General features: G+C 39.3%; 1 protein-coding gene across 1 annotated transcript in view; it reads right to left on the minus strand.

The window, feature by feature from the left end:
• Window positions 1-13590, minus strand: part of LOC311493726 (tumor necrosis factor receptor superfamily member 14-like) — a gene marked incomplete at its 3' end in the record, with an annotated part of 59975 nt that overhangs the window by 13232 nt on the left and 33153 nt on the right. The window contains exons 3-4 of the mRNA XM_084552498.1: window positions 10163-10288; window positions 9739-9894 (exon numbers count right to left, since the gene is read on the minus strand). Of these exons, the coding sequence (XP_084408624.1) occupies window positions 9739-9894; window positions 10163-10288 (282 nt within the window). The remainder of the gene's footprint in view (window positions 1-9738; window positions 9895-10162; window positions 10289-13590) is intronic.

Consider the following 13590-nt stretch of genomic DNA (forward strand, 5'->3'; position numbering starts at 1 on the left):
CATATCCCATCATGGCGTGACCCATCCACAAAAGGGAAAGCTGCGGGTTGTTTTTGATTGTGCCGTTTCGTTTCAAGGGAAGTCGCTGAACGAGGAACTGTTGCAGGGTCCAGACCTCACTAACGGTCTGGTTGGAGTCCTGACGAGGTTTTGACATGAACACATCGCACTCATCTCCGACATTGAAGCGATGTACCATCAAGTAAGAGTCCCTGATGAGGACTCAATAACTAACTCATACTAAACTTATCCCAAAAATTGACACTTGAACATGCATCAACATTATATGAACTACCTAAAATGACTGAAACCATCCTTGAAAAAAAAAAAAAAACTGACGTGTATTATAGTGTTTTAATTCGGCCCAAGTCCCGCCCACTAACACGGAGGATGTGGAGCTTATGACCTATACTGCAGCAACAGTATCAGTAGAACAGCACCAGGGGGAGCTCTACTCGCTTTGGCTTCAGTTTTGAGGAGCAGTTCCATGATAACACCTTTATTAGACATTTGATGCTCTTTACTCCCATCTAGTGGTCAGAAATCATCATGTGCAGCTTTAATGAGCAAACTGTCACAAAGATCAGTTTCCTTAAACTTTGTTCTCATTTAAAACTAGAAAACCAACCTTTTTCCTTGATGTATTGTCCTGGATGACAGACCGTGTGTTTCTGTGCTGCTTCACATTGGTCCTTTAAGTCAGTACAGAAGAATCCCTCAAGTGGTTCACAAACTGTATCTGATGTTGGTGTACATGACCTCTTTACCTTCAGACCAGAACCTATCAACACATATGGAAGTTACAAAACATACAGAAACAAAACTCCTATTGTGTTTAATCTGTTTCTGATTTAAAGATACCTTCAGTGGTTAGAACAACTTTAGAAAATGTGACACAATAGTCTTCATTCATAGTCAGTTTATGAATTCATACTAAACATCTGCGTAAATTAACTTGTCTGATGGAGATTTGACTTAAAATTCACCAGTTGATGTTATTGATGCAGAAAAAAATGAAAAACATTTCTACTGATAAATAAATAATATTAACAGAAATGTACCTGCATCACAGTTGGTGCATGGGAAGCACTGCATACGTCCATTAGCTTTATCCATATAAGTTCCATTCATGCAGGGCACACATGACGTACTTATGTATATTGTGCAATTTCTTTCATCTCTGTTTCCTGAAAGACAACAAGCTATTATATTTCACTGTTAAGCCTTCTCGAGGTGTCGTGGGCCTAACTTAAAGGAACCGTATGTAGGATTGTGGCCAAAACTGGCCAAAACTGGTACTGCAATCACTTTCAAAATACTGTAGAACGGTGTAATTGCAAATTACGCCATGTCGGCGTTCAATATCACCAATGGCTATCACAAGGTTGTTTTCAGTCCCATCAGAGAAGATTGAGAGTAACTAAATAACATTAGCAATGGTCATACAGGTCAACTTGCAGCATTTGTAGTCCACAATATACGCGAAGAACGAATGAGGAATCATTTTTACCGAGGTAACGTTAGGCTATTCAATACGTCTCAATTACGTTTCACATTGCCATAATCGACGTGCTAATGTTGTTTTCCTCGGCGTTTCAGCATAATGACAGAGAAACGGGCTCATAATGCATTGCTAATGTTAGCAATGACGACTCGCCGTTTTTATTTCCCAAACAATTCCTTACCTTTTCAATTCGATGACCCACCTCCTCTGTATGCGCTAACGTAACGTTACTTTGCACGAACATGCATAACTTTGTTCGACTGTCGTGAATATTTGAAATGTCCATTTACATTATGTACAAGTAAATTAGCCAAACATAGATGAATCTTACCTGTCCAGGAGAAAATTAGCAACGTTGGCGTCTGTTTTCAAATTCTTCTCCGTTTTCAGCCGTCTCTATCTTTCAAAGGCATCTCCTATACAAATCCTTGTTTTATTTCGGACTTTGTCACGACGTTTCGGAGGTCTTTTAGGTTTCGTAACGTTATACATGTTTTATCCGACACGTTCGTAGCTGCAGCTGCGGTAACTAGAGCAGAGCTGGCAACCCGGATGACGAAACTCTACTGACTTCGTGATTAGTAGATAGCTTGAGGGTGGCGCCTCAGGCCAAAACACAACATGACAACATCAACATCAGTTGAGGGCTGCAACTTTCACTTTTAAATGACAATATCCTGGCCGGACCACTGTTGTCAGTGATATAAGTATTTGAAATGAACATGATTTATTCATGTCTAGTGACATATCAGGGCCATTTTGTGATTAATTGAAATACATTTCTTACATACGGTTCCTTTAACGAAACATCGGTGAAGGAAGGTGCCCACTTGAACCCCAATGACATGCTGCATACTGCTGTTGTTTAGGCCAGGTTCCTGATGTCTACATATTGCTTGGTAGCTATGGTTAGCTGCTGAGCGGGCCTTACAAGCCAGCAGCGTTAGGTTAGCTTATATTTTACAAGGTTTGCATTATCCTCTGCTGCTCTGTGGGCCTACGAGCCAGCAGCATTTACTTAGTTTATTTATATTGTAGGTTAACCCTTATATTGTGTTAGGGTCAAATTTGACCCGTTTACCATTTAAAATGTGTAAAAAGTACAGTTTCCTTGTTTTGATTGGAACAAGACTTCATGATATTGTCAGGAACATCTATCTTAACACAACAAAATAGTTTTTCACCATTTTAGTAAATTCTAAAAGCCTCTAAAAAAAAAAGTGACATCTGTGGTGTTATGGGTCAAAAATGACCCGCCAAGAATATTGGTAGTTGCATGTATCCATGCATCATTTAAACAGTTTTGGGTTGTTGGATTACCAATCGGATACCGATCAAATTTGGCTCAATTTACACTCTCCCCACAACACACCACCCTACCAGACCCCCCACCACCCTTCCACACCCCCCACCATATCCCATCCCCTCCCCATTCCGCTACACCTCTCTCCCCTTGGGGCACCTCATCCCAGGGCAACACAACTTTCCGAACATGTGATTTAAGCATCTTTGGGGACAAAGATGCTCAAAGTGAGGTCTTAAAATACAAAAATGATGACATTTCATCCCCCACTTCACAAATTGATGAAGACAGAAACCAAAGTGATATTGAGGAAGATGTGTCTGAGAATGAGGATGACTTTGAGTATGATCATGAAGAAGGGCCTACCAGATATGCTGTGTCACATGTTCAAGACATCAAGACAACATTTGAGCTCTTTATACCACCATATGTTGAGAACATCTTTCTTGAGATGACAAACATTGAAGGTAGAAGAGTGTTGTGCAACAGCTGGATTGGAAACGACAAACTGGTCCCAGCTGGTCCCAGTGTAAATGACAAACTTGCCATACATGTACAAACCAGGGCCTATATTTGCATTTGCAATTTTGAGCAAAATAAAGTTTGGTTTTGTGAAACAGACTTTTTTTTTTTACCTCTATCCTATAAATATGTACGGGTCAGTTTTTACCTGTAACACAACAGATGTCACTATGGTTAATAATATTAAGTATAAAAACTCCACATGTAATTTATTTTTGGTGCTATGTTCTAATATTAATCTATGATAGTCAGATGGAATATTTGTCCATTGTCTTCACTATAACAAAGTGAATTTAAATATTTTTTCAAATGAAAACGAGTGGTGTATTCTAAGATAAAAGCTCTATTTGGCCAAAAAATAACATTTAATACAATGATTACATGGATATGAATGCAAAACAAGTTAGATATGAGGTGAAAAACAAAACTGGTTGACAAACAATGTTCTTTGATGATTTTGGGCTGGATTAAGCCACGGGTCAATTTTGACCCGCTAACACCAAAGACGTGGGCAGCTTTCTACACAATATGAGGGTTAAGCTAGCCAGCAGTATTTGGTTAGCTTATTTTTCACAAGGTTTGAGTTAGCGTCTGCTGCTGAGCGGGCCATACAAGCCAGCAGCATTTACTTAGTTAATTTAGATTGTAGGTTATCACATAACTATAAGTTTATCAGGGTTTCTCAGTTGGACAGGGCCTCTAAATGTGTTTTGCCTGGGATTTTGGCACAAGGGATTGTTACATCTAATCCTGTGTATTAATGAATGCAAGCAATCTTTTTCTTTTTTTGATTGGATTAAAATGCAAAACTCATGGTAAGGAGCATGTTGTGAAGCAAAATTGTCATACACTGTTATGTCTTATACTGTCATTATTATTACTACCATCAGATGAAGGTAAATAAAAAAGAGTATAAATAAATATGAATGTATTGCTGTTGTTCAATTGCAGTTTTCACTTGTGATCATACATTAAACAGCAGGAAAGGATGAGGACACTTTAGTATTCAGTTGGATCTTACCAGGTGGACACTTTTGACAGCATTCATTCCTTATCTGATACTCTGCTGGATGACATGTGAGGGTTTGACAGCACAAGACTTTCATCACAATTATCTGTGAAGAGAAGTTAAAAGAAACAACGTCATAAAAACGATCATCTCTCATGTTTCTTTGATCCGTCCATCTCTCCCCTCTGACTTTTCTTAACAATGAAACCTGTCTGGATCATAATAGGAAGCTTACACAAGCAATCGATGGAGTCATTATTTAAAGGAAGACATTCTTTTATTAACACACTGCAAATTTATTAAAGTATATACATAAATATCTTTCTGCTGTTGGTTCTACTTCATAAACAATTTAAGTCACTGACTTCTAAAAAATCAACTCCTAAAATTAAAGAGTGGAACAAATATCCTGCCTCATCTGACAACCAGTTCTACTATAATAATGAAGGTTTCTGTTACAGGTCATTTATCAAACACTGTCACATAAGAGTTCTTGATATTTGTGTTATTCAACACTAATACAAGTTAAACTATAGAATAGACTGGTCTGTAAATGCAGAGAGGATTCATTTTGTACTGTTATGGTGGAGGAGTTTTCTATATAACTGTAGGGGAACCAGTGTCCTCTCAATTCTCCCCCTCTCTGGAATTTAAATTTACAAAGTTGTTTTGCAGAAGAACTCTTCTAACAGATCAACCTTTTACACCTTAGCCATAAATGTGCCATGTCCAGATGCTGGACAGACCCATGCTATCGGAACTCCCTAATGCTGAGGACGTCATCTGAGCCAAAAAGACAGATTTACACTTCTTGTGGAATTTCCCACTCTTGTTTCTGGACTAATTAGTCCTGAATCGAAAGAACATCAACACGATATCAGGAACTACAAAGAATGAATTAATTGACTTCGTATGGACAAAGTCTAGAAACCTTAATGTTATGTTCAATTATGTTTTAAACTTGTGATGTACTAATTTTCCTTTTTCAGAGACATACATGCAAACATGCTTATACACAGGTTTTGCCCCCTCTCCGAGAATGACAAAGAGAGTGAAACACTGATAAGCCTGTCGTAAATAACTTTCTTTCCCCAGAACCAGACCCTGATCTGCATTTCTCTTCTCTAAAAGAGCCTAAGTTTGATAATATGACTATTGAAAATGTAATAACCTGGTAAGTTATATATTATTGTTAAGGAAGTGCTTACGATCACAATGAGACGATTTTGATCCTTGTACGATAAAGCTAGCCCAAATTCACATAATTTGTCACAGTAAGGATGGATCAACATTGCCATCAAGTGGCTATCTTTAAAAGTATTTTCTCTCTTTTAATCGATTGTTGAAGTTAAAGAATGCAGAACCTTTGATATGTTCTTATACTAATAGTAGCTATTGAAATCATAACTGTTGAAATTGTTATTTTAGAAACCTCAACTTTTATTATTAGCAAAATGTCACTGTAAAGAGAACTTGAGTTTATTAATTTATTGATGCTTTTGAGTTATTTTGATGTGGTCATTCTGATACGTCATCTTGTCATGTTGTAATGTTGAGTGTTGTCGCATACGAAAAACATTGCTAAAGAGCCATGATGAGTGATGGAATGATTAAATTTAGTAATATAAAATAAATTAAGAAGATCAGGCAGTAAGACATCTCGAAACAAAGAACTAGGCGTGCTCTTCTCTTTCCGCGCGAAGATTATGGAAACCCGATCCAAACACGCCCTGAATAATTAACTCATAAAACCAGAGAGACGCTGCTCTTTCTCCGGACTTTTGCACTTTCCACTTTCCGTTCACGTTTCACTTTTATTTCACTCTTCTTCTTTACGTACTTAGTCACGTTTATACTTAGTAATTTTGTTTTAAGAACAACTTGAAAATTGACCATCCGGTCCTTTTCAAGCTCTGTTTGTTTCTTGTCGGATGTTTTTCCCGACGTACGATTTTTATAGTGACTTAAATATTTTTCTAGTTCTACGCATTTTTATACTCTACGAACCGAAGTACTAACCAATGTCGTTTATAAGTAAGCCAGCGTAGTCAGCTGGGATATCAGAGAAAGACCCACTCTCTTCGACGGATCAAGAAACCAAGAAGCTGTTGCCATAGCAACGACATCAAGAAGACGTGACGATCCGACTTCTTTCTTCAAACACAAAGACATTGCCAAGTGTCATCTGCCTTTGACTGAACACCTACAGCGCTCTCAAGCAAAGCTGGGTGTTGGAGTTGCAGATCAAGCAACAAGTCCTATCTACCGGTCCAAGAGAGACCTGCATCAGCTGTGCCGCTTCATCACCACGTCGTCACACCGACGCTCCGCCATCACCGACGCCAAGAAGACTCGACAAAAGTAGGCTTGAATCGTTCCTACCGCTTAAGACAAAGAGTTGGTGTCACTACTTTGAAACTCCCTACTAACATCTTTTAGAGAAGATTGATTAGATTAGAGATCAAATCTATTCCCTTTAGTTTAGGACTTAAAACATCTCCATCTCTCACCATCGCTCCAGAAATTAACTATTTCATACCTTATCATATTCGTTTATTTGATTACAATCCTATATTCTATTAGTCCCTCATTTATTCATAGTTGTCACTTTATTAAATAAATATTTGTTCACACTTAAGAAGTTGTTTGTGATGTTGTTTTACGGCAGAGAATGACTGGTACAAATTGTAGAAAAGGATTCACTCCTTCAGATATGCAAATTATTTAACTGAGACTGATAAATTGATTTAAACCGTGTTCTTCCTAGATAACAGGAGGTGGTGCCCTAACGAGACATTTAAAAGGTGTAGACTACCCTACATAACACACAGTGTTAGTGAATGTACAGACTGGTTGAACTCTGCTCTACAGCATATCTCATCAGAGGGTAACTAGAGAACATACAGTTCTCTTTGAGTTGTTGGATGCATGTGAGATGTAAACAGGACTTCAAGAACAACCCCACTGCTTCTATCCCACTAATAGAAAGAATCTCCCGGGATTAGGAGTATTAGAGGAGGAGCATTAGGATTTATTATCCTGTGATTTTCTGCAGTAAAGAATTTTACCAGAAAAGCTGAAGTTCTGCAAGATGTTCTTCTTGAAGTCTTGTTATATGGCAGGTACATTTTTTCTTGACCTGAAGACATCTCAGTGAGATTTGGGATGAGGTGAGTTTGAACATCCAAGACATCAAAACATCATCTGTAAGAAAAATTAAAGGTTTACAAAAACACATTTTCCAGCAGGAATCCTGGTTATACATTGTAGTTACAGTTATATATATCAATAACAGTGTACATTCACTACACAGTTGAGTTTCAGTTTATAGATTTCACTAAAAGTTTGGACACACCTTCTCATTCAGTGATTTTTCTGTATTTTTTATAATTTTATAGATTGTAGATTAATACAGAAGACATCAAAACTATGAAGGAACACATGAGCAATTGTGTAGTGAACAAAGAAGAATTAAGAAAACCAGAATGTGTTTTATATTGTATATCACTGGCTTTGGCTTTGATGACAGTTTTGCAGACTCATGTTATTCTCTCAATCAGCTCCTCTTTTCTTTGTGGTTTACCACTTCTCTAAAGCCCTTTGTACGTTGGCTGAAACTGAGTCATCTTCCTCTTCTGTAACCGCTGGAAAGTGAAGGGACGCGCGGGGGCGGGGGGGGGGTTGGATCTTTTGGATTATTCCTTTAGACATTTATTGTGATTTTGTTATGGATAGATTAAAAAATACTTTTGTCTGAGTGCTGAACACGAGGTCTGAACAAAATGGAGGATTTAGTTTCGTTTTCTGACAGTTTTCGTTTATATTTCAGTACCTTCATGTTACATCCGACAACTCTGTTCTTCACTCATGTCGTACTTCTTTGTTTGACAACTCCACCCTGGTATTGTGAAGAGGGAGACGAGCCATAGTACTGGAAAACAGAGAGACAGTGTTTAGAGTATAAACAGGTCATATATAGAAGTTGAATCCTATTAGATGGGTCATAATTATACAGATATCGACCAGTGAGGAACTTACCAACAACAGCCAACGTAGAAACCAAAATCCAACAAAAAACGTAGAAACCAACGAGTTAACAATAAGAACAACATGAAAAGAAAAGGAAGCGAAAGGAGGGGTTACGTGATACGTTGACTCCGCCAAAAGAAGAACAGTCAGTTTAAAGATTCTCTTCTTCTTCCTGAATTGACCTTTGGCTAAGCCCCGCCCTAGAATGTAGATTGACCAGTCACAGCCAAGAGAGCTCCCACAGGGGTCCGACACTTTTTCCACAGCGCTCCATTGACTTTAACGCAGGCGTCTCATATTTTCGGTCTCGGCAGGCTATACTGTCGGTATATATCCAGCATCCAGGGTATGGATAAGCCCAATGATGTGCGCGCAAAACCCTGCGGAGCTAACCAAAACATCACCGTTACAGCTTAAGTTGCATAGTTGTTGATACGCTAACACACGCTGAAGAAATACAACGTTATACGTGCGTAACGTTAGTCCGTTTGCTTCGTAATAACGATTATAGAAGTGAATAGAGACGTACCCAGCTTTGCATGAACAGTGTTGCTCCTTGATATTGATACCAGAGCCTTATAGATAACCAGAAAACCACAGCCCAGAAGAGAATGTCGGACGTAGCAACAGTAACTAAGGGGGGCGGGGCTTAGCCAAAGGTCAATTATGCTTCGTCAGTTAGAGGACTAACCATTAAAACTCAGACTGGACTTCACTCCACTCAGTGAATTGTCGAAGGAGGAGTTTAGGCTAGTTTAACTATGCACAAATCACTCGACAACTTGACCCTGTCAGTAGGTTTACTTTAGATTCACGCAGAGAACTGGTACAGAGTCAGCGATGGGGCTTCTCATCAGCCTCGTTAGGCTCGGTCTGGTAGAGGAAGCCCGGAACATAGCACGCGCGGAAGTTTTATGCTAACTCCACCCAAAGACAATGTGAGGAGCGCGGCCTTTCGTGTATCAGTAGCTTTCCACCCTGGCTCTAAATGGTTTCTACAAGGTGAAACATTAAAGTGTGGTGCATCCTATCTAAGTGAGCTAGGCTTTTTATTCAGTTTGGTTGTTTTTGTTTCGAATGATAAACCCAATCACAAACATACTAACCTGTAGGCAGGTATGAACAATAGATTTTATTTTTATATTCTCCAATGGTGACTGAAACCATAACTGGAGCTTATGACGTTTACTGCAGTTAGCCACCAGTTCATTTTCGAGGAGCAGTTCTATAATAAAGACCTTTTTATTACATCTTGGGTGCTCTTTACTCCCATCTAGTGGTCAGAAATCACCATGTGCAGCTTTAATGAGCAAACTGTCACAAAGATCAGTTTCCTTAAACTTTGTTCTCATTTAAAACTAGAAAACCAACCTTTCTCCTTGATGTATTGTCCTGGATGACAGACCGTGTGTTTCTGTGCTGCTTCACATTGGTCCTTTGTTAAGTCAATACAGAAGAATCCCTCAAGTGGTTCACAAACTGTGTCTGATGTTGGTGTACATGACCTCTTTACCTTCAGACCAGAACCTATCAACACATATGGAAGTTACAAAACATGCAGAAACAAAACTCCTATTCTGTTTAATGTTTTTCTGATTTAAAGATACCTTCAGTGGTTAGAACAACTTTAGAAAATGTGACACAATAGTCTCTTCAGTTTATGAATTCATAGGAAACATCTGCATAAATTAACTGGTCTGATGTGGATTTGATTTAAAATTCACCAGTTGATGTTATTGATGCAGAAATTTTTTTCATTTCTACTGATAAATAAATAATATTAACAGAAATGTACCTGCATCACAGTTGGTGCATGGGAAGCACTGCTTAAGTCCATTAGGTTTATCCATATAAGTTCCATTCATGCAGGGCAGACATGACGTAGCTCTGAACTCTGTGCAATCTATTTTAACTCTGTTTCCTGTTGAGAAGACAACCAGTGATTATATTTCAAGAAATCTTTTTTTAATTCAATTAAAATACAATCCGTTGCATGCTAAGTATAGTGTCATACACTGTTACCTCTTATACTGTCATTATTATTACTACCATCAGATGAAGGTAGATAAAACAAAGAGTATAAATAAATATTAATCTATTGCTGTTGTTCAATAGTAGTTTTCACTTGTGATCATACATTAAAAAGCAGGAAAGGACAAGGACCTTTTAGTATTCAGTTGGATCTTACCAGGTGTACACATGGGGCAGCATTTATTCTCTATCTGATACTCATGTGAAGGTTTGACAGCACAAGACTTTCATCACAATTATCTGTGAAGAGAAGTTAAAAAACCAACATAATTAAAACAATAAAAACAATCATCTCCCATGTTTCTTTGATCCGTCCATCTCTCTCCTCTGACTTTTCTAAACCTGTCTGGATCATAGTAGGAGGCTTGTACAATCGATGAGAAAAGTCATTCTTTATGGGAGGACAGTCTCTTCTTAACACACTGTAAATTTGTTAACGTATATACAGAAATATCTTGATTTTGCTGTTGGTTCCACTTCATGAACAGCTTAAATCACTGACTTTAAAATAATCAGGAACTCCTAAAATTAAAGAGTGGAACAAACATCTTGCCACTCACCAGTTCTACTATATATTATATGGCACTTTTCATACTTAAAAGCAATACAAAGTACCTCACAGCGGCTAAAAACAGCAAGGACAAAACCCCAACCCTCCCACCCCCGTAAAAACACAGAGAGTAACCGAGACACAGAGACATACAGACACACCCACACACACGCACGCACCCACACCCACACACAAGCTCACGCTCACTGTACACGCTAGAAAAGAGACATGGCCGGGCACCTAGACCTGGAGCAAGGAAAAAGCCACCTTTGGGGGCCGACCACACCGAGAGGGCCTCCAGCCCACCACTACAGGGAGCGCCGCCATAGAGACAGTCCTGACCCGGGCAGACAGGAGGCCCCACACCAAGGTGCAGAGCCCTCCAGCCACCTGGGCCAGAGCCGCCCACAGGACAGCACCCCCGTCAGTAGACCAGCAGCAACTCCCAGTGTGGTAGGCCCCGATGAGGAGACACTGGAGCTACTACTAACTGAGGGACTAAAACTGTAAAATAGGATAAAAATGAACAAAATAAATAAAATGCTTTTCAGCTCATAAAATTAAAACATGTAGTTAAAGCATATAATTAAAGTAGTATAGAATAGAGATTAAATATGATAAAAAGTGTGATTAAAAGGAATAAAGGAAATCAATGAAATCAGTTAAAAGCCTGATTGAAAAGCTGGGTCTTGAGCCTCTTTTTAAAAACATCAACAGTCTCTGCGGTCCTGAGGTTCTCCGGCAGGCTGTTCCACAATCGGGGGCCATATGTTACGGTTTGAGGTTTTTTGTCTTATATTCTTGGTTTGTGGCCATGTTCAGTTTTTCCCTTTTCTTTTTCTCCAGCAGTGCAGGTGGTGGCTCGGAGGCGTGGCTGACCCACTTTCTCCTTAGGATCTGCAGAGCACACCTGAGTTCCATCTCACAATCACCACCCCATAAAAGCCGGTTCACCCTCGACACCACTGTCGGATGATTCCATTTTCAACTGCTTCAGTTCCTTGCTGTCTGCCAACCTCCGGTCGCCGCCTGCCGTGCTTTGTTACATTAAGCGACTATTTTGAGTTTGTAGTTTTTGCCTTGTGTTGAAGAACTGGAAAATAAACATTTGTTAAACCTTGCCAACTGATATCTCTGCATTTTGGGTCCACCCTGCATTCCAGCCACAACACCATATTAGGCGCGTTCGACTTCATGCAGATCTGTGCAGATCTGACTTGACGTGATGCATGCTGGGTTGTCATGCTCATAGATCTCGAATATGATTGCTTAAAATGAACTTGTTCTACCCAGCATGCATCACGTCAAGTCAGATCTGCTCAGATCTGCATGAAGTCGAACGCGCCTAATAACTAAAAGCCGCCTCCCCATGTGTTTTCGATCTAATTTTTGGTATGGTTAAAAGGCCAGTGCCGGAAGACCTCAGGGTCTGCGAGGGTTGATATGGTAAAAGTAAGTCAGATAAATAAGAAGGCCCAAGACTGTTAAGACACTTAAAAACCAGTAAAAGAACCTTGAAATCAATCCTGAAGCACACGGGAAGCCAATGCAGCAATTTTAAAACCGGTGTAATGTGCTCCTGCCCTCTGGTCTTCGTCAGCACTCGTGCAGCTGAATTCTATACTAGTTGGAGATTAGAGATACTTTTTTTGGGGAGACCACAGAGCAGGGCATTACAATAATTTAAACGACAAGAGATAAAAGCATGCATCAGCACCTCTGTGCTGGCCTGAGAGAGAAATGGGCGGACTCTGGCTATATTCTTAAGATGGTAAAAAACAATCTTTGTTATGTTTTTGATATGTGGGATAAAACTAAGCTCAGAGTCAAAAATCACACCCAGGTTTTTTACAGTTTGAGATGGTTCTTGTAAAAAAAATCTTGTAATTTTGTTAAAAGTTTCTCTCTCAATATATCAATAACAGTGTACATTCAGGGCGGCACAGTGGTGAGGTGGTTAGCACTGATGCCTCACAGCGAGAAGGCTGGCCTTTCTGTGTGGAGTTTGCATGTTCTCCCTGTGTCTGCGTGGGTTCTCTCCGGGTACTCCGGCTTCCTCCCACCATCCAAAAACATGCTTATTAGGTTAATTGGTGATTCTAAATTGGCCGTAGGTGTGCATGTGAGTGTGAATGGTTGTCTGTCTCTCTGTGTTGGCCCTGCGATGGACTGGCGACCTGTCCAGGCTGTACCCCTGCCTTTCGCCCGATGACAGCTGGGATAGGCTCCAGCAGACCCCTGCGACCCTTAACAGGAATAAGCGGGTATAGAAGATGAATGAATGAAAGAATGTACATTCACTATACAGATGAGTTTCAGTTTATAGATTCCACTAAAAGTTTGGACACACCTTCTCATTCAATGGTTTTTCTGTATTTGTATTATTTTCTAGATTGTAGATTAATACAGAAGACATCAAAACTATGAAGGAACACACGAGGAATTGTAAACAAAGAAGAATTAATCAAACCAGAATGTGTTTTATATCTTATATCACTGGCTTTGGCTTTCAGAATCAGAATCAGAATCAGAATTGGAATACTTTATTAATCCTTCAAGGAAATTGTTTTGTTGCTGTTGCTCCTAGAAAGTGACAGTTGCTAAGGTAATACAAAAAATATATATGACAGTTGACAGTTGAT

Source organism: Chelon labrosus (genome assembly GCF_963514085.1).
Source record: "Chelon labrosus genome assembly, chromosome: 10".
NCBI lineage: Eukaryota > Metazoa > Chordata > Actinopteri > Mugiliformes > Mugilidae > Chelon > Chelon labrosus.